The sequence below is a fragment of the Schistocerca cancellata genome, chromosome 11 (assembly GCF_023864275.1).
Source record: "Schistocerca cancellata isolate TAMUIC-IGC-003103 chromosome 11, iqSchCanc2.1, whole genome shotgun sequence".
Taxonomy (NCBI): domain Eukaryota; kingdom Metazoa; phylum Arthropoda; class Insecta; order Orthoptera; family Acrididae; genus Schistocerca; species Schistocerca cancellata.
In genome coordinates this window covers 41,503,402-41,524,173 of record NC_064636.1, presented here as the reverse complement: position 1 = coordinate 41,524,173, position 20,772 = coordinate 41,503,402, and the positions used below count along the sequence as shown (strand labels likewise).

The following is a 20,772-nucleotide window of genomic DNA, read 5'->3' as shown; positions in this document are numbered from 1 at the left end:
TTTTCTCCATCGTGGAGATAATCTACAAACAGAACCTGTTTGCACCCAGACCACTGATGCCGTGACCTTCCCAGCCACAGGAATTGTCTTTGCTTTCTTTGGTGGCAGAGAATCAGCATCTTTCCACTGTTTTGACTGTTGTTTTGTCTCTGGGGTGCAGTAGTGCACACAAGTTTCATCTATGGTCACAAACTGGCACAAATCGTGTTCATTTCTCCTAAAATGGGCCCAACATTGTCCCCACTGGACAAACAATTACTGGTGAATACTATGCTAACCTCCTGGACAAATTGCAACAAAAGATACGTGAAAAAGGCTGGGTATAGCAAGGAAGAAAGTCATCTTCCATCAAGACAATGCGCACCCGCATGCATGTGCTGTCCCCATGGCAAAATTACACCAACTAAGGTATGAATTGGCACAGAAAATCCTGTTCATTTCTCCTAAAATGGGCCCAACATTGTTCCGATATATCCACTCTCATACATTTTTGATCCAACATCAAGAGTCGTGGCACCCACTTTGCAGATAATTTTTTTCATTTCTACTTTTTCAGTTAAAATGTGATATGCCCTTTCAGATGACATCTGGCAAGCGTGAGCAATTTTACGCACATTCAATCAGCAATCCTCCGTGACCATTTTGTGCACTTTTGCAATGATTTCTAGAGTAGTGACACATCTTGGCCGACCACTGCACGGACTGTCATCTAAACTCTCCCGACCAAATTTAAATTCATCTGCCCACTTGGCGACACTTGAATATGAAGGAGCAGAGTCTCCCAGTGTGTTCTGGAAACCGGCACAAATATCCTTTGCTTTCATACCTTTCTTTACGAAGTACTTAATCACTGCTCGAATCTCGTTTTTCTCCATCATCGCAAATCAGTATGCGGGAACAACAACAGAGCCATGTCAGCACCACAGCTCTCTTCCAAGAGCACTGACATGGCACATGTTTACATTAACAGTCCAATGAATATCATGTGAACAACTCGTTGCACTAGCGCTGATCTCTCGTGGTGATTCTGAGAACTTTTCAAACCACCCTCGTATGAAGCAATAAAGCAAGTCGAGTAAATAAAATTTATTGGGGCATGAATAGAAATAACTTACAATAGAATATTCACAGAGTAAAGCTGATGAAAGATTGAATAGTCTATCCTATGCTTTTCAAATCCTTAGTGAGCTCTCTGATACAATACTAAAGACAGTTTATTTTGTATTAGTACACTGAACTAATTACCTCTTATGGCATCCCATTCTGGGATCATACATAGGAAAATTTGTGATGCAAAAGAGGTTCATAATGGTAATAAAACAAGTGCCTCCTAGAACATTCACTGAGCCACTATTCAGAGCATTGAAATTATTGCCTCTTCCCTGCATGTATACATTAGAGATTGTGGCCTTTGTTAAGAAGAACCTACATTTGACTGAGACATTAGGCCTCTTCACAACTACACGATTACTCTGCAATTCACAATTAAGTCTTATCAAAGGGTTCATCAAACCTCTTTCATGTTATTTCTCTACTGCTCCATTCTCAAATGGCATGCAGGAAAATCGGACACTTAAACCTTTCTGTGTGAGTTCCGATTTCTTTTATTGTACATTATTTGGCAACTAAAATGATCTCCTCGGGGAGGTTGGCCAAGCCACTGGGAGATGTTTAATTTCCTGGAGCTTGTTCCTGCAAAGAAAAGCCCAGTGGTGATGCAAAGTGGAATTGACACCACCCGCCAACAGATGGCAACAAGGGGAGAATGCGAAGAAATGGAAGAGCCAGCAGGATGAGGTAGGAGGACTGCAGCCTTCACTGCAGTGTCGGCAGCCTCATTTCCCGTCAGACTCGTGTAACCAGGAACTCTCACGAAAATCACAGTGGCTCCCTCGGCAGCGAGCAAGTGGAAGCTTTCTTGGACCTGTTGCACTGAGGGATGAACTGTGTATTGCACACAGATCCTCTGAAGGCCACTGAGAAAATCTGAGCATATGGCACAATTGAAATGCTTGTGTTGCCAGATGCTCTGGTTGGACTGATAGTGTGAAGAGCTCTACTGTGAATATTGAGCAATGTTCTGAAAGCCGATACTGAAAATAGTCGGTGCCAATGACGAAGGCACACCCCGTACCATGGTCAGTCTTAGAGCCATCAGCATACGTGTAGGTGCTATAGCTAAGGTGCGTGTGAAGATCGAAAAATTTACAGTGATAGATCGAATCTGGAGTAGTGTCCTCGGGAAGAGAATAAGTACAAGACGAACACGGGCCGTCTGTAATGTGGCAGGTAGCGTGAAGTTAAGCTGCTGGAGTAGTAGCTGAAAGCCAACTCCACGAGGTAACAGAGAAGAAGGAGGGTTCAAATGGCTCTGAGCACTATGGGACTTAACTTCTGAGGTCATCAGTCCCCTAGAACTTAGAACTACTTAAACCTAACTAACCTAAGGACATCACACACTTCCATGCCCGAGGCGACCGTAGCAGTCGCGCGGTTCCAGACGGAGAAGGATGCGCTCCGTACTGGCAGTCGAGGGAGTCGTCAAAAAAGAAGGCATAGGATGGGTGGCCAGCCATGGCAGACAAACAATATGCGCATCTGCTAAGGAGGGCATCACTTCGGTATGACTCTCAACCGGGTTAGTGTAAAAGGCGCCAGCAGACAAATGTATTCCACGATAGTGGATTGTGTTAAGATGGTGTGAGATGACATGTAGAGCAATAAACAAAACACCCATAGTCTAGTTTCAGATGGACTGAGATGGTCGTGGGCATATTGCGAAAAAAATCCCCCACAATTGGCAGAGTTTCCAGGGCGCACTCCTTCCAACTGCCCCCCCCCCCCCCCTTTCCCCTCAGGGAAGGGCTCACCTGCTTTAGGTGATTGTTCATACCTCAGATCACAGCTCCCGAACACCAGACAGAGGGACCAACTGGCGGTATGGGAAGGTAACAGCTCAGGGATTCACCCCTCCCTGGGCCTGACCTGTACCAGGTGTACGTGCGAATCCTACCTGTCACCCTGGGATTGGAAATTACACATTACCCAGTCACCTCTTACACATCAAACGAGTGGGCCGGCCTTCAAGAGCACACAGGGAGGAAGAAGAAACAGAGAAACCTCAAACGTTGAAGCGAAGGAAGGGTAGGAGATGGAGAAAGAAGAAAGGAAGGAGGAAAGAAAAATCAGACAAGGGGCTGCTTTGGTGCCAGGCTATAGAAACTTCAGAACCCATTTCCAAAAATAACCTAGACATGTTCCTCAGGGAGGGGAAAAAGAATAGCAGGAGGATAGCTGCAGCACGATAGTGGATTGTGTTAAGATGGTGTGAGATGACATGTAGAGCAATAAACAAAACACCCATAGTCTAGTTTCAGATGGACTGAGATGGTCGTGGGCATATTGCGAAAAAAATCCCCCACAATTGGCAGAGTTTCCAGGGCGCACTCCTTCCAAAGGGAAGGATCGGGCCCCATGATAGACAAGCAGGAACTCATCAATGGGTGGTGAGCCACCTAGGGGGGTTGGGTTGTTTGGGGGGAGAGACCAAACAGCAAGGTCATTGGTCTGATCAGATTAGGGAAGGGCAGGGAAGGAAGTCAGCCGTGCCCTTTCAAAGAAACAGTCCCAGCATTTGCCTGGAGCGATTTAGGGAAATCACGGAAAACCTAAATCAGGATGGCCGGACACGGAATTGAACCGTCGTCCTCCCGAAGAGGCACCTAGGGGGACACATTTTAGTGAGGTTTTGCTTCCTTGTTTGTCTCTTCTGACACAAATTAAATGGCCATGCATATAATTACATGTGCCTGACTATAAAGACATTTCTGTGCACCTACTGTGAACAATAGTTGTGGTGCCACACTTTTGTATCCAAGAAATAGCAATGAGAAAACTGGAAGAACATGAGTCAAGTGACGCGGCTGTCTCTTCAGAATAACAAATGGAATCACCCAATGCTCAGGACAAGAGTGCATTTCTGCACCACCACCACCACCACCACCACCACCACCACCACCACTTTATTATGTGAGAGTTCTATTTGACAATGAGTGGGCTGGACCATTCCAACCAGTAGCAGACCAGTAGAAGCTGTACTGGCACTGTCAGCAACATTTCCATTGCGCAAAACAGTACACGAGTAGGAAACATTTTCAGGTGCAAGAAATTAATCTATTTAAAGAAGAAACGTGACCCTGACTACAGTAAAAACCAAGAACAGAACAGATTTCTACCCCATGTGATTTTTGTAGGAAAAACAGATTCTATATTTCACTTCATACTTATTAAAAGTTAAAATATTAATAAAACTGAAATAAATGTAAATAAAATTCATTATTGAACTGGAAGTATTAATTTTTTTCTGTTAGGAGCTTTATTTATGTATCTCCTTAATCTGTTCATCAGGGAGTTGACTGTGTTTTCAGGTACTTATCTATGATTTCTATTGTTTCTGGTACTGGTATGTTGGAATACACGTTTTCTGTATCAAATGGGGGGAGTCGTGCTGTGTCTGGCATTTTTAATATCTTTTATTTGTTGTAGTTTTTAATGGTTCCGTCTTCTTGTACTTTAAAATTTTCAGACAGTAGTTTTAATGTGTATCCTGCAAGCTTGCAAGTGGGGGATTTTCTAAAATCCAGTATTGGTCTTACTGGAAGATTCGGTTTGTGGATCTTTGACTTTCAGTTATCTGGAATCTGTTTGATGGATCTGATTTTAATTTTCTAATGCCATTTTGTGAGATGAATTATTGTGTTTTTTCAATGTCTTGCACTTTGTCTGTAAGTACACCTGTGTTCCCCTTGTCTGCTTGTCAAATGATGACATTTTGAAGATTTTTCTAAGATTTTTGAGTGTCATAGATTCTGTGTTTGTGTTGTTGTGTTTTCATATTGGTTATTATATTATGGATTTCTTTTTTTACTATTTCTCCAGTTAATCCAATGTTGACACTGTTGTTTTCTCTCCCATCTCGGTAATTTCCAAGCATTATTGCCTATCGAAGTCACGGGGTCCAAACAATGACATATCGAACAAGCGATCCTAAATTGATCCTGCGACTCTGGTAGTGGGCGTTATGAGTATGTATACGGTGGTCACTGTAGCAATGACAGAAGAAGGGGGTTACAAAAATACTGGTAATTGCAAAGGAGGCGACTTACCTTACTTGTCATTGGTGTTATCATGTGAAAGTCCATGTGATGTGTAAGGTATAGGAACAATTCCCTTTTTGCCATAGTCTGGGTAAACTCTGCCAATATCATGCAAGAATATGGATAGAGCTTCACATGTGTTAACTTCTTCCTGCAAACACAAGTTGTGGAAACAGTGGTACTGAAACAAGTAAAGTTCGTCTCTCTATCCTGGACGCCCTTCTCTTTTAATGGAAAACTTCACAGATTTCCATAGCCGCTCGATGTTTTGTGTGTGCACACTAAGGTCATCCAAAGACATGAACTCTACAGAGTTGCTGATGAACTCGTAGTCAAATCCTTCTGCTTTGAGTGTCTTGTAGGACTGAAACCTGTCTGTAATCACTTTACTACCAGGCAGTTTTAAGTACATAATTGGACGCACTAAAGTGACCTTGTCTCTGGGCAATACTCTGACAACAACACTTCCAGGACTCTTGTTCTATTCCACCAAATACCCAAATATGATAGATTTCACTCTTTGAAGGTTGTCCTTTCCGGTTCTTTCTTCTTGCTATATGAGATTTGTCCACTTCAACAACTCTACTCGGTCCACCAACTGGTACACTGTCACTACCACATAACACACTTCCTTGCAAAATCTGAAATAGTCGCACACAGTATTAGCAGATAAGTCAGTTTCTGATGCTGTCGCTTGCAAGGTGTAGCCTCGAATTCAGCAAGGTAGAAGAATTACGCTGGTCTGGATGGATAATGTGGAAGAGTCGGACCATGTGTTCTTCCTGCCACTCCATTTTCCGCAATGAAATTGTAATGGTATGTCAGCATTGAAACTCTTCTAACAAAGTTTTACACACTTCACACCACCACAGTCTACACAGTCCCTCATTTTCTCATCTGGTAGTACTCCATACTTGTGACAGAAGTCAAACAATTTTCTATGCTGGATAAGCATGGAATTAGATTTTTCCATGTGAGAGAATCCGCTGAAGAAACATACAAAACACCAGACATACCACTACCAACATAAATCGTCTGGGTTTTCCTAGAAAATCACAAATAATTCGCAGAGGTATATAATTTAGAGCAACTAAGGGAACGATGGAAAACAGACAAAAATGACAATCACAAATAATTGATCATAACACCTACCACCTGAGTCGCACGATCGATTTAGGATCGCACGTTCGATACGAATCGTTTGGACCCCGCAACTTCGATACGCAATCATTCTTGAAAATTACCCCCACCTCCCCTTGGCAATGTACTTTATGCTCCTATAATTAGATTTTCAATGTAATCTTTATCTATTTCTGACCTTACATTGTATTTTAATCCTTTCTCTGTCTTTATTTACTGTTTATTTGTGTCTGCAAGGTTAATTGATCTTGGGTAGAATTTGTGTGTGTGTTTTTGTTGATTGTGTGTAGAGTTATTGTGTTGTGATTGGAGTTTTGAGTCGACTAATCTTCCTTCAATGAACTGTTGCATTCTTAATACAGCAGTTTTTGCTTGACTTTCAACCTTGTTGACCAGACGGGAGCAAGCCGCTAGTTTATAAATGGTATTTGTAAGCTGCAAATGTGTCTTATATAAATGGGAATGGGATCACTGCTGTCGGCTGCAGTGGGACATTAAGCAGAATCAGCAACGATGAGCAAAAATGTGTACCGGACCATGATTTGAACCCGGGTTCTCCTGCTTACAAGACAGGTGTGGTAACCACTGCACTATCCAGGACACAGCATTATGGTAACTGTGCGGACATCTCGATATACTGTATTTACTCGAATCCAAGCCACACTTTTTTTCCGGTTTTTGTAATCCAAAAAACCGCATGCGGCTTAGAATCAAGTGCAAAGCAAGCGGAAGTTCTGAAAAATGTTGGTAGGTGCTGTCACAACTAACTTCTGCCGTCGAATATATGTAGCGCTACACAGGCATGATTTGTAGGCACAGAGATAAATACTGGCACCAAAACCTCTGCGTCAGTATATATACATATAAAAAAAAGGTGGAAGACGAGCTTTTTTTTCTCCGCCCCGAGTTTTGACCACTGCATTTTCATACATTATCCAATGAAGTAAATACAAATTCCGTATTGTTCATCTTCGAATGTAGCAGAATTTCAATGTACTACGAAAATCCGACTGGCAAGACTGTTAGGGATGTTTGTCAATATGGCCAACTCTACGTTCTGAATTTTTTCCCACCTGTGAGAAGTGATGGTTGCTAATAGGAACCTGATGAAATGTGAATCACATGCAGTATTCTCTTCACCATAAGAATAATACGAATATAAACATTTTGCCATGTATTCTTTCGTGTTTGCTGCTATCTCATTTAAATCCTGTCTGCCTAATAAACTACGAAACTAGAGTGAGATAACAGAAAACGCGGAAGAATATATGTATCGTGTCATGTTTATATTCGTATTATTCTTGTGCCTAATAGTGATAGTCAGAAATGAAGCACGGCAACTGACTAGATTTTTAAATCTAAGATGACTAATTTCTGTGCAGAATTTGATGTACTAAAGAAGCGGCCGCAAAGATTTTCAAATGGAGAAAAATTTTCGCCTAACTCTCGTTCAGAACATGTTCTATCATACGCAGTCTATTATTTGGTTCTTGTTGATCATTATCAAAGAAAGCAGCAGTGTAAGTAACAACAAATAGCAGTCTCTTGCCATTGTTTCGCTAATGAGATGATTCCTCTCTTTTTTTATTTGTAAGCGGCGGTAGCGTGCACAAAAGCAAGCCATGCCGCGAGCGGCGACAGGTCGTAAACACACATTATCAGAATGAGACAAACAATGCACGACGCAGTACAGTAATGCATTTTCAGCTTAGAGTGATGTAAACACCTATAACAAAGAAAATGGCACTTATCAGATCAAAGCAAAACCAGCAGTCGATTCAAACCAGACGGAGCACGTGAAAAAGAAAGAGTACCCGTATATATACGGATGGAGCGCCTGACGCATAGCAATGGCTACCTGGTAAAGCTTAACTGCTAAGCTTACGACTCGAACCAAACTACTGTAGCTGTGTCGTCTTTCATTCGACCTAAATTGTGTCTCATATTACAGTGGATCAACTTTGTTTCGATTTGGAGGTGCGGCCTAAAACTTTTCGCTCCCCTCGAATTTCGAGTCTCAAATTTCAGATGCGGCTTAGATTCAGGAATTTTTTTTCCCTATATTTCGAGTCTCATTTTTCAGGTGCGGCTTAGATTCGAGTGTGTCTTAGATTCGAGTAAATACGGTACCTCAGCGCCGATTCACACTCCCACAGTGTGCCACCTATAACTCTTAATTTAGCTCGTATTTTTTAGCGTATAGGGATTTTATTTCAAATTTTAAACACATATTCTGAGCAGCATGCCTTGCTTTTTGAGCATTGGGTGAACTGTTTTTAATCGTCACATTAATATATTTATGTACAAGATCATTTAATTTGCATATGGTGTTGGATTTTATGTATTGTATGGTCCATGAATGTTCAGTTGAAGTCTTTTCAATTTCTGGTATAGACCACATGGAAATACCTGGCTTGGCACGCGCTCCCACACACACACACACACACACACACACACACACACACACACACACAGAGAGAGAGAGAGAGAGAGAGAGAGAGAGAGAGAGAGAGAACAGACATTTCAGTTTATATTTTGTTAGGTTGGCAATGTGTATGTAAACAAACCAAACAGGATGAGACACACAGTGAACTCAAAATCAGAATAAAAATGTACAAAATATAAAGACATGATCATGTTTTGTAAACGGAGAGATAATGCAACGTGCAGCAGTTGACTAGAGGAGAGAAAATACAGAGGCCATTACAAATGCGAAGAATTGTCTAAGTAATCACTTATTTCCATAAAAAGCGAGAAGTGGACTGTTTTATAATCTACGAGTAATATATCAAAACAAAAGTGTGCCATAACTATTATTACACAGCTCTACAAAATAAATTTTTTTTTTCGTTGCCAGGGAAGTTTGAACGAAAATGGGATATTGTTATGATACTCATTCCGAGTATATTTGTACTTTTTCCAAATTGGCTCTGGTTTTTGAGATATAGGTTATTTGTGGAAATGAGAGTTTCATGTGGATAATATCAACTGCGGGGTCCATATATGGTGTAATGTATTTGCTACCTGTTTTTTAATTAGTGATATTGTACTATCTTTATTAAACAATTGTGCTCAGGGAGTGCATCTGTGTGGTTGAGGATTACATCATGCAAACATCACACTGTCAGCATGTGTTCAGTCCTGTTGTGCGGTGTGTGTGTTGAAGATATTGAGGGTTGTGCAGATTTGAATTCGATGGTACTCGACATTCATTTGTTGGCCGAGGTAATCCCCGCAACAGCCGATAGGTAGCGTTCAGTGTAAACAAGAAAAATGGCGATGGTCGAAAGTCACACACATGTGCAGTGCAGCTTCAAGGAGATAGAACCTTTTCATCGTGACGTAGCAAATAAGAGGTGAGTATTCATTTCACACAAAACAATTAATGATGTTTGTTGGATGTGATTGACATGCAAATACAAGAAAGTTCTGCATAATATGTAGTATTTGTGCAATTTTGTTTTAGGAAAACATGAGTTCTTCATGCCGTCTTTGCGTGAACCATCCAGATGAGTTCTGCTACATTTCTTCAAAAGAACAGGAAGAATATCACTCCTTTTGTGAAGGAAGCGTATCTGGCATATTTCGGAATTAAACTTGGGAGATCAAGACAAGGCGTGGGCACCCCATAAAGTTTGTAAATGCTGTGTGGAGTGCTTACGGCAGTGGACAAAACGAAAAAGGAAAAGCTTAAACTTCGGAGTACCTATGGTATGGCGAGAGCAGAAGAACCATACAGATGATTGCTATTTTTGCATTGTTAATGTGAAAGGTTTTAATAGGTTCAAAAAACGAATTTTTGCATTGTTAATGTGAAAGGTTTTAGTAGGTTCAAAAAACGAAAGTGGGAATATCCCGATTTGGAGTCAGCAAGAACACCGGTGGTGCACAGCAACGATGTTCCTGTACCAACCTTCACAACATTACCCACGCTAACATCATCAGATGACGAGGTGCACGGCGAGGAATGTACAAGTAGTGGTTCGGAATACGAAGGACGTGAGACACAACCCCAGCAGTTCGACCAGAAGGAGCTCAGTGACTTGATATGAGAACTCAATCTTTCAAAGCAAGCATCAGAACTCTTAGCATCCAGGCTTAAGGAAAAGAACTGTCTATATCCAAGTGTTAAAATAACAGCTTACTGGACGAGAGAAGAAAACCTGCTTCCATACTTCAACCAAGAAGAGGTTATAGTGTATTGCAGCAATATACCTGGACTTTTACTTGAATTGGGGCTGCCGGAATATAGACCAGAGGACTGGCGTCTCTTCATAGACAGTTCCACTAGAAGTTTAAAATGTGTTCTCCTACACAATGGCAATCGTTACGCATCTATTCCAATTGCCCACTCAACAAAACTTTGTGAAGCATATGCTAACATCAAGATGGTTCTGCAGAAAATTCAGTATATGCAGCACCAGTGGTTGATTTGTGTTGATTTGAAAATGGTGAACTTCTTGCTTGGACAACAAAGTGGATACACAAAGCACCCATGTTTTATCTGCATGTGGGATAGTAGGGCAAAGCACGAACATTGGAAGCAGAAAACATGGCCTCCAAGGGAACATATGGCTGTCGGTGAAGCAATCATCATTAATGAACCTCTGGTTAGTAGGGACAAGATTGTTCTTCCACCATTACATATTAAGTTAGGACTAATGAAGCAATTCACCAAAGCTTTAGACAGAAATGGTAATTGCTTCACATACATCTGCAATACGTTCCCTGGACTCAGTAGTGAAAAACTTAAGGCAGGAATATTTGATGGTCCTCAAATTCGCAGGCTCATCAACGATACCAATTTTACAAGTGTCATGACTGTCACTGAAGCATCGGCCTGGAACAGTTTTGTCGCTGTTGTAAAATGTTTTTTGGGCAATCATAAAGCTCCCAATTACGAGGAACTGGTCAAAAACATGCTCACTAACTTTCAAAACTTAGGAGCTAACATGAGCATAAAATTGCACTTCCTTCACAGCCACTTGGATCGATTTCCTCGTAATCTAGGTGATTTCAGTGAGGAACAAGGAGAGCGGTTCCATCAAGATATGAAAGGAATAGAGGAAAGATATAAAGGAAGATGGGACAGGCATATGATGGCAGATTATTGCTGGAATCTGCAACGTGACTGTTCTGAAGAGACCTATAAAAGGAAAGCGTGCAGGAAGCGGTTCGTCATGGACGGAAAATGATATACTTATAGAGAAACTTTTCAATTATGTTTTATACGTGGACAAATGCCTATCAGGTTTTCATAGAAGCTATTTATAAAGATTATTTTCTTTTTTCATTGTAGTTTGTAGCGCTCGAGTTCAGTACTAGCAATTTTTTCTAATTTTTTGAATAAATCACGCATTATCTCAATAACTAGAGCCAAACTGCATAAATGGTTGCTATATTTGTCCTCAGCACCACTAACCCATCCTAAAGCTACTCAAATATCCTTGGCAAGAAAATGAGTGTTGACCAGTGTTATAGGTCCCAATGAAGATGCCTTAAAGTGAAAAAAGGTGAACCGCGTCTGGGAGAACAAAGTACAGTGCAGCAAGAGAAGGTGTTTTTTATTTACAAAACATTGATTTGACAGATGTTTGACATTATCTAGTAGATCATGTATGGATTGTATACATATATTGTATTACCAGCGCAAAAGTATTCTTGCCAGAGCACAAAAAAATGTTAATATGTTCCTCTTACAAACACTGACAGAAAAGCAGAGAACCAGTTGCCTCAATCCTCATTCCACCTCCCTCACCAAAAATTTTGGCAAGCAAAAATATTCACACTCTTAACATAAACATTCTAAATCTTTTCACCCAGTCTCTTTTTGTTGTTAACCCTTCATGCTCAGCATATCCCTCACACTGTTGCTGTCTATAGATGTGTGTGTATCTCCCACCGTTGCCTCTCACTTACATTGGTTCTTTTGTTTTTCCCACTGCCACTGTCTCCACCATACCTTGGCAGCTCAAAAATTCTGGGGGATGTACAACTTACTATTTTGCCTATACACATGTTTAAAATTTCAGTCAAAAATGCTCCCTCCCCCATATCAACATGTTAAAGTTGGCCAAACTGGGAGGGTTCAGACCTCAAGCCTATGTACTGTCTCCACTCATCTGTATTTTTCATTTTCACTGTCTCCTCTCTCTTTGGTTCTAACTGCTTTTACCTCCATCCACCACTCTTTCTCATTTACTGTCATTGTCTCTCAATGACCAATATTTCACCTCTCTTTGTTTCCAATTGCTATTGTCTTCATCCATCTCTCACCCTCTTTCACTGCCAGTTTCCTTGTTCCACTGCCAGTGTCTCCTCTCTCTTCCTCCCCCACCATCACCATCCCTCTGCTAATCCCTTTCAGCACAAAAATGCGTGAATACGTTCACATACCAAAACTTTTGATGAGGGAGGCAATATGAGGATTGAGACAGCTGGTTCCCTACTTTTCTGTCAGTGTCTTTTTAATGTGGAACATATTCACCTTTTTTGTGTTCTGACAGGAGCATTTTTCTACTGGTTCCATTCTTTTCCCTGTTGCAGCACTGTGTGCTGCTTGTATAAAATGAATTCTCTAGGTCAGTACAGTTTTGACAACTTATTTATAAGCTTCAACTCCTGTATATACTTTGACACATATAAACAACAAGTAAGCATGCATAATATAAAATTAATTCAGAATTGTTTGCTTAACATTTTTTCTGGATTCTTTGCTCGCCAATAGCCAAGTCACTGAAAACGCCCAGCTTAAGATTTTTTTTGACGATTTGTCATGAATAGAAATTAGTTAAGTGGCCATCCCTACAATTACTACTTTTGGTATCCAAAAATCATAGTTTTTGAGTGTATCTTGAAAATAGATACAAATATTTGAAAACAGGTAAATGGTGTTTTAGATAAATGTTTAAACAATGCACAGTTAAAATTTGAGCCATTTGCTATGGTTAATTATTTAAATATATGTGGCCCACAGGGCAAAAATCACCCAAAAACTGTTTGTCATTCTGCATAAGTACAGTAACTCAAACTCTGGATCTTGGTAATCGATAATTATATTGGGAGAAAAAAAAAAAAAAAAAAAAAAAAATTAAAGTTCCCCAAGAAAATCATCTGAAGATCATATAGTAAAAAATGTCAATGATCTGTCATGAATATAACAAAGGAAAATCCAGAATGGAATGTAACAATATTACAAAAAGGATAGCTGCTACTCATGGTATAGCAGCGATGCTGAGTCACAGATAGGCACAAGAAAAAGACTGTGAGAAAGTGAGCTTTCGGTCAACAAGGCATTCATGGAAAATAGACATACCCACACACACTCACGCAAACACAACTCACACGAGACCGGTCTCAGAGGCCAGAGACAGTTGCCATGTGTGTGAGAGTTGAGTTTGCATGAATGTGTGCGTGTGTGTGTGTGTGTGTGTGTGTGTGTATGTGTGTAGTCTATTTTCAACAAAGGCCCTGTTGGCCAAAAGCTCACCTTCTGACAATCTTTTTGTTGTGCCTATGTGTGACTCCTCATCTCCACTATGTCGTGAGCAGCACTATACTTTTCATAATATTTCCACAAATCTAATTGTGAAAGTGACCATCCTCACGACTAATATTTTTTGTAACCAAAAATTATGGTTTTTTGGGTCTTCTCAGGAACCATGAATAAATGATGCTTTCATAAGCTGCCTGAAGTCCATCCTAGACCACATCTAATGCAAGGAACCAACCAATTTGGCCAGTTTGCCTGGGCTGCACGAGACGTGTAATGTTCAAATTTTGATCCTGTACTGCAGGATAGCTACAGTATGTTCGTTCTTCCAACAGGTACATAAATGGTCACTAGGCCCCAACAACTATCTAAAACATTCGACCACTTATCTCTGTAATCAAAATAACCTGAGATAGGACCCCTGAAAAATCGTATTTTTGTGTGCACGTTTTGGAATATATTGGTATTGTTTAGTATTGTGCACAGAAAGTGGAGTATTACATTTATTTACAGCCGTAATTGATCAAGGAGGAGAGGAAGCCTTCCATAGCCATAGTTGAGGCAATGATCAGGTAACTAAGAGGTACAGAAGGACAATATTAAATACTCAGTGAATAAATCATGACCAACCAAGAATGAGATTTTCACTCTGCAGCAGAGTGCGCCGATATGAAACTTCCTGGCAGATTAAAACTGTGTGCCGGACCGAGACTCGAACTCGGGACCTTTGCCTTTCGCGGGCAAGAGCTCTACCAACTGAGCTACCCAAGCACGACTCACGCCCCGTCCTCACAGCTTTACTTCTGCCAGTACCTCGTCTCCTACCTTCCAAACTTTACAGAAGCTCTCCTGCGAACCTTGCAGAACTAGCACTCCTGAAAGAAAGGATACTGCAGAGACATGGGTTAGCCACAGCCTAGGGGATGTTTCCAGAATGAGATTTTCACTCTGCAGCGGAGTGTGCGCTGACATGAAACTTCCTGGCAGATTAAAACTGTGTGCCGGACCGAGACTCGAACTCGGGACCTTTGCCTTTCGCGGGCAAGAGCTCTACCAGCTGAGCTACCCAAGCACGACTCACGCCCCGTCCTCACAGCTTTACTTCTGCCAGTACCTCGTCTCCTACCTTCCAAACTTTACAGAAGCTCTCCTGCGAACCTTGCAGAACTAGCACTCCTGAAAGAAAGGATACTGCGGAGACATGGCTTAGCCACAGCCTAGGGGAGGTTTCCAGAATGAGATGGTAGAGCACTTGCCGGTGAAAGGCAAAGGTCCCAAGTTCGAGTCTCGGTCCGGTGCACAGTTTTAATCTGCCAGGAAGTTCCGTGACCAACCAAACTGGAACCCTACAATGTCCAGCTTGCAAGGCATGTCCATAATGTTCACACCGATTCGAATGCAGTCCCTGGCCCCTCCACCACTGCACTCCCACACCCTCTCTGCCTGCCAGCCACATAGGACCAGTCCCCCACAGCCAAGTGGAGAGAGTGCACCACTAGTGAAAATACTGGGACATCCAGAAAATGTCAACACTTCACCAGAAGATGACAAGTAAAGTGTGCTTCAAAAGTCTGGGAAAACATTCAAAAATGTATTGCAGCTGAACAAACAGCATTACAAAGTAAAATTATACATAACTGAAAGAGCAAACTTGTGAATTTTTTTCTAATTGCAGGTGTAACACACAATTTCGGGTATGGTCACTAGTAGGTATTGTAATCAAGATGGTGCTTTCTGGAGCTCAGAAGACTTTCTGCATGCTAGAATTTGACAAAACAAAGACTGCAATGGGTGTCTAACAAAAATATAGGATGAAGTATGAGAAAAAACATCATCAACCAGAAAGGCAATCTACAATTGGGATTGGAACTGGGTGTTTGTGTGCCAAGAAGAGAAGTGGTCAGCCAGGTGTGAATGAAAATCAGTGAGAAGCTTTCACAAGGAGTCCAGCAAAATCTCTATGTAGAACTCCGAATGAATCGGAAATGTCAACAGTGACTGTGTGGCATGTTTTGCAGTTAGTGCAAAAGTTTGAAACGCGTACGTTTCATATGTATTCATTACCAGCGATGGCGAGGCATGACAGAATCTCTGACCACAGAGTTATTTATCGTGGATAGTCTGCACTTGACCGCGCGAGAGTTCAGTTGCGAATTGTACTCTGTCTGTAGTAGAAGTCAGTCGGCAGTAGTTGTACCGAGCGGACGGTTGTACTGAGCAGGCGTCGCCATGCGTCGACGGCGTGCTGTTATTCCGAATCTGGTCAGGATTGTGGTGGACGATGTGTATTATTATTGAAGGTAATGAAGCAGCATTGCGCTCAGCTAATAACGTGTGTTAATTGTAATTAATCTGTTCGAGAAATGCCCCAATAATAATTTTTTTATAATGTAAATCTTTTAAAGAAAAGTAATCATTTCAACTTAAAAGAATTTTTCCACTTCTTAAAGAAAAAGATTCATTTCTATTTAAAGAATATTTCCTATGCATTCCCTCCAAGAATCAAAATTAAATGTAGGCCAGCACTGCACGGAGCTGTGCCGAAAAATAAGAGCAGATATAGATGCAGTTTTACTGAGGTAAGAATTTGTCAGGTTTAATTATTTCACAGGGCCGAAGGTCAGCGCAGCTGCCCTTATAAGATTTATCGGGTTTAATTATTTCTGTTCAGATGTTACATTCAGTTCACAGTTCATTATTTAATTAACAATATTGTGTGGTTTTACGATCAATCTTCATTCCTTAATTTTGTGGGGAGTTTACATTTGGGCCATTATTATTCTTTAATTTTGCAAGGAGGTTACGCTTGGCTCATTTTTATTATTCACTTTTGTGGGACTTTCAAATTTCATGCGGGGAGGTTACAAGTTATATCCCCAAACAAAGACAAGCGATTCGAGTTTTGCTGTGCACTGCAGGTCGAAGACGATTGTTTAGTGGATTCAATAATTTTTATTATTCACTTTTGTGGGACTTTCAAATTTCATGCGGGGAGGTTACAAGTTATATCCCCAAACAAAGACAAGTGATTCGAGTTTTGCTGTGCACTGCAGGTCGAAGACGATTGTTTAGTGGATTCGATAATTTTTTTTTTTGGACGGGGCAACATTTTGTATAAATGGGAAAGTAAACAGGCACAATTGTAGAATTTGTGGAACAGAAAACCACATAACATTGTTGAACAAGAGCAAGATTCTCTGAAGATGAATGATTATTGTGCCGTACCTTGCAAGAAATTTCATGGGCCTTTCTTCTATGAAGAACATACTGTTACTGGCGTCCTTCATTCAGATATTGAAGAACTGGTTAATGCCATTGTTGCAAACAGACTCAGAGAACTTTGTCCTTCAGTTAGTTGATGCACTCCCATATTTTCACCAAGATGTTAGGGCATATCTGAACACCGTGCTACCCAATCGCTTGGTCACGGTGGAGCAACAGACCGATGGGAGCTAAAATGGTCTCTCAGGTCCTTAGACATTACTCCTCGTGATTTCTTTTTACGGGGTTATATAAAGGACCTTGTTTAAGTTCTTCCTCTCGCAGGTGGTGATGTGTGACTGAAAAGGCGAATTGAACAAGCAACAGCCACAGTCTGGGAAGATATGTTGGTCTGCTTGTGGCCCGAGTTCACGTATCACACTGACGTCTGTAGACTCGCAAATGGTTCCCATATGGAACAAAAGTGTTCACAAACTTTTGAAAACACTGCACGATGTTTGCTGAAACTTCGCGCTATCTTAACACTGTCACTTGGACGGAAACCTCAGAGCTTCTTACGATTAGAGGTATAATCGTACAAAAACAGTTCTAAGTAATCTTTGTAGGAAATAGATTTTAAAGAGATTTTCTATCACACAGAGAGAGGTGTCCCTCGGTGGATGCCTGCAGACACAATTCGTGGCAACCTCATCGCAGCTTATGACTTTAAACGTCAGATGACACACTACAGAGTCACTTACAGTTCTTAATTACAGAGTCACAGGATGTACTTTAACTCACCATGCCCCGGATTTTTGGCACCATTCAGGCAAAGTGCAGCTGACAGAATGGCCGTGGGTGACACGATGGTGCCAGTGCAGTACTCTCGACCCGGGATCTCGAGCAATGCGAGCCAGGGCAACTGGCCTGGATCCACCTCGACAGCTGGGCTGCGCTCCATATGCTGCTTTGCGATGATTGCCTGTCGAATGGGAAGACATAAGTTAATTATACTCATTTCCTTACCGAGCTAGTAAAAGCATAAAAGATAATCAATCGCAGTAAAAATAAATAAATAAATAATGTAAAAGAAAACTGTGCACACTAACAATGAAGCCATAAAATCAGTTAATGGGGTTTTGTATTTAGAATACAACTGAATGTACAGCAAAGGAAGAAATAGAAGGCAAAAAATTAATTTTGGTAAATTATAAGTACATATACAAAGTGTTACAGGATGAAAATTAAATTTTTAAGAAGTTGTAATGTAGACTAATCCAAATAAAAGGCTCCATATAAGATGTACAACTTTTATGAGGACACAGCTTTCCATAGCCCTAACGATCAAATTCATTGTTTATTTTTGTTTATAGACTTGACCTTTCAACGATTGCCACAGGCAAAATTAAATCTTCTGGTGAATATTACACTTAGATAATGTACCACCTGATGATAGGATGTGTAGGTGCCTGTCATGCTGTTAGAAATTGCTCATCATTATAGCCTCTTCAAATAAGTTTGTTTTCAAGAAAGCCTAGATAAAGGCTCCCCTGTAAGATGTCCGTGATTATTACGCCACAACTTATCAAGTATTTTCTAAAAATGTATCTCCAAAAAGGCATCTGAGTTTTCATCTACTGCGATGTGAGTTGTGGGTGTTATTGCTACCCTCACGGGTAAAAGTGACTTCATCAGCAAATTGTATTGATGAGATCAACAAAAATGATCATAATTCTTGGTCATCTAGATGCCTGGAACTGACCCCTTCAGATTTTTGACTGCGTGTATGAAAGGAAAAGTCTACAAATAACAGTTAAACACAGAGATGAATTGAAACTTCCTGGCAGATTAAAACTGTGTGCCCGACCGAGACTCGAACTCGGGACCTTTGCCTTTCGCAGGCAAGTGCTCTACCATCTGAGCTACCGAAGCACGACTCACGCCCGATCCTCACAGCTTTACTTCTGCCAGTATCTCGTCTCCTACCTTCCAAACTTTACAGAAGCTCTCCTGCGAAACTTGCAGAACTAGCACTCCTGAACGAAAGGATATAGCGGAGACATGGCTTAGCCACAGCCTGGGGGATGTTTCCAGAATGAGATTTTCACTCTGCAGCGGAGTGTGCGCTGATATGAAACTTCCTGGCAGATTTAAACTGTGCTTCGGTAGCTCAGATGGTAGAGCACTTTCCCGCGAAAGGCAAAGGTCCCGAGTTCGAGTCTCGGTCAGGCACACAGTTTTAATCTGCCAGGAAGTTTCATATCAGCGCACACTCCGCTGCAGAGTGAAAATCTCATTACAGAGATGAATTGATTGCTCAAACTATTAATACGGCTGCCATCATAAACGAGTACCAAGAAGAGCTAAAAAGGGCTACATGTGGTTTAGTCATGAGAATTTGCACTGAAGTAAGAGATTGAATTTATGAAACTTCGCTTCTGACTTAATTTCCATTTTGTGACATGTGCAACAATTTGTCTATCTGTACCACCACCTCTGAAAATATAGCCTGCTGTTGTTGTTGTGGTCTTCAGTCCAGAGACTGATTTGATGCAGCTCTCCTTGCTACTCTATCCTGTGCAAGCTTCTTCATCTCTCTGTACCTACTGCATCCTACATCCTTCTGAATCTGCTTAGTGTATTCATTTCTTGGTCTCCCTCTACGATTTTTTCCCTCCACGCTGCCCTCTAGTACTAAATTGGTGATCCCTTGATTCCTCAGAACATGTCCTACCAACCGATCCCTTCTTCTAGTCAAGTTGTGCCACAAACTCCTCTTCTCCCCAATTCTATTCAATACCTCCTCATTAGTTATGTGATCTACCCATCTAATCTTCAGCGTTCTTATGTAGCACCACATTTCAAAAGCTTCTATTCTCTTCTTGTCTAAACTATTTATCGTTCATGTTTCACTTCCATACATGGCTACACTCCATACAAATACTTTCAGAAACGACTTCCTGACACTTCAATCTATACTCGATGTTAACAAATTTCTCTTCTTCGGAAACGCTTTCCTTGCCATTGCCAGACTACATTTTATATCCTCTCTACTTCGACCATCATTAGTTATTTTGTTCCCCAAATAGCAAAACTCATTTACAACTTTAAGTGTCTCATTTCCTAATCCAATTCCCTCAGCATCACCCGATTTAATTCGACTACATTCCATTATCCTTGTTTTGCTTTTGTTGATGTTCATATTATACCCTCCTTTCAAGACACTGTCCATTCTGTTCAACTGCTCTACCAAGTCCTTTGCTGTCTCAGACAGAATTACAATGTCATCGGCGAACCTCAAAGTTTTTATTTCTTCTTCATGGTTTTAATACCTACTCCAAACTTTTCTTTTGTTTCCTTTACTGCTTGCTCAATATACAGATTGAATAACATCGGGGAGAGGCTACAACCCTGTCTCATTCCCTTCCCAACCCCTGCTTCCCTTACATACCCCTCGACTCTTATTACTGCCATCTGGTTTCTGTACAAATTGTATATAGCCTTTTGCTCCCTGTATTTTACCCCTGCCACCTTCAGGATTTGAAAGAGAGTATTCCAGTCCACATTGTCAAAAGCTATCTCTAAGTCTACAAATGCTAGAAACGTAGGTTTGCTTTTCCTTAATCTTTCTTCTAAGATAGATAAGTCTTAGGGTCAGTACTGCCTCATGTGTTCCAACATTTCTATGAATTCTTTACAGATGAATGGAAAAACTGGTAGAAGCCAACCTCGGGGAAGATGAGTCTGGATTCTGTAGAAATGTTGGAACACGTGAGGCAATAC

General features: G+C 41.0%; 1 protein-coding gene across 1 annotated transcript in view; it reads right to left on the bottom strand.

Annotated features, from left to right (window-relative positions):
• The window catches only part of LOC126108162 (trypsin-1-like), a 211,431-nt gene that overhangs the window by 179,260 nt on the left and 11,399 nt on the right, over positions 1 to 20,772 (bottom strand). Inside the window, exon 2 of the mRNA XM_049913405.1 lies at positions 17,791 to 17,971. Within this exon, the coding sequence (XP_049769362.1) occupies positions 17,791 to 17,950 (160 nt within the window). The 5' untranslated portion in view covers positions 17,951 to 17,971. The remainder of the gene's footprint in view (positions 1 to 17,790; positions 17,972 to 20,772) is intronic.